At 42.8% G+C, this 1,650-nt stretch overlaps 1 protein-coding gene across 1 annotated transcript in view; it reads left to right on the top strand.

The window, feature by feature from the left end:
- Nucleotides 1-361: 361 nt before the first annotated feature.
- Nucleotides 362-1,650, top strand: part of FSCB (fibrous sheath CABYR binding protein) — a 2,505-nt gene continuing 1,216 nt past the window's right edge. The window contains exon 1 of the mRNA XM_012724405.1: nt 362-1,647. Coding sequence (XP_012579859.1) covers nt 362-1,647 — 1,286 coding nt within the window. The remainder of the gene's footprint in view (nt 1,648-1,650) is intronic.

A 1,650-nucleotide genomic window follows, 5' to 3' on the forward strand; every position in this document is an offset into this window, starting at 1 on the left:
TTTCCTAATTAAACGATATTACCAATAACATTATTTCAAAAACTTAAAAAAAAATTGCTGTGGCCACCACCAATGGAACCTTGTAGGGAGATTTGGCTGTGATGTCATAGACCCTTGAGGTAAACTTCTAGAACTGAGATTTAGTCATACCAGAGACTAAACAAGAAAGATGCTTACTGAATATGGTGGGATCCAACAAGAATGTAGTACAGAATGCAATCATTTATTAACTATTTTTTCTGAAGGAGTTTAACAGAACACGTTATGAAGGAAAGGTAAAGGCTTACCCCTCTGGTACATTCATGATTCTTGTGGAGTACTTTTTGAAAACTAATGAAATTGAAATCCAGCAGTCTTCAAAATGGAAGAAAGGGATGAACCTGATCAGCCTATTTCAGCACGAAGGCAAGAATTTCGAAAGAGAAGAAAACCCAGTCAACCAATGGTAGACAAATCCCAGCAGACTGAAGTAGCAGAGAAAAAGAGACACTTGTCTACATCACAATCATCTGGCCCTAAAGCTACCCATAGTATTGGTAACATTCCTGGAAGTAAAGCAAAATATGATTCTCTTAGATTATCTTCTCAAATTCAGAAAAGTTGGACAAAGAGAAAGCATGGGCAGGCAATGACTGATGTTTCTCTGCAGACTGACAGTATTACAGAAGAGAAAAAACAAGAAAGCAGATCATTTGGTGAAACAGTGTTACCTGAAGAAAAACCAGCTGCTGTTGGAGAAGCAGCCCCTGAAATTCCAAAAAATGTTCAAGAAGTAGAAAATCCCCCACTCACTCACGCAATTCAACTCAAAATAGACAGATCTCAGCAGACCAGCTGTACTGGAGACTGGACAATGGTGATTATCCCATGCATAGAAAAACATGACAAGGAACAACAGACATTTTTTAGTGAGTCAGAAATAGTGGTGATTGGAAGGCCAGGTAGTTCTTTCTCAAAGGAAAGCATGTATATACGCAGTTCCTCAGGGAAGATATTTATTAGTGAAAAATCTGAATCTCAACCAACAAGTAGTAATGAACAAATTAGACGGAAAAGTATGACCAGATCGTCATTTAGTGAGGAAACCAAAAAAGATGCTCAGATACATTCAGAACACGGGCAAGACTTTTCAGATGAAGCATACCTTCCCATTCCAGAAGAGGTCTCTGAAGAAGTACAGTCTCCACCAGCTGAAGAAGCTACCGTAGAGGAGACACTTGCTGAGCTTCAGTCTCCATCAACTGAGGAGACTCCTGCTGAAGAGATGCGTTCAGATGAGTCTTCAGCAGCAGAGGAGGCCTCAGAAGAAGAGACCCTAGCTGAAGTTGAGCCTCCAAAAGCTGAGGAGGCCTCTGAAGAAGGGACACCAGCTGATGTTCAGTCTCCACCAACTGAGAAGGCCCATGAAGAAGAGACATCAGCTGATATTCAGTCTCCACCAGCTGAGGTGGCCCCTGAAGAAGAGACACCAGCTGATGATCAGTCTCCACCAGCTGAGGAGGCACCTGAAGAAGAGACACCAGCTGATGATCAGTCTCCACCAGCTGAGGAGGCCCCTGAAGAAGAGTCACCAGCTGGTGTTCAGTCTCCACCAGCTGAGGAGGCCCCTGAAGAAGAGACACCAGCTGATGTTCAGTCTCCACCAGCTGA

This window comes from Condylura cristata, unplaced genomic scaffold, assembly GCF_000260355.1.
Source record: "Condylura cristata isolate star-nosed mole 26May11 unplaced genomic scaffold, ConCri1.0 scaffold00013, whole genome shotgun sequence".
NCBI classification, from domain to species: domain Eukaryota; kingdom Metazoa; phylum Chordata; class Mammalia; order Eulipotyphla; family Talpidae; genus Condylura; species Condylura cristata.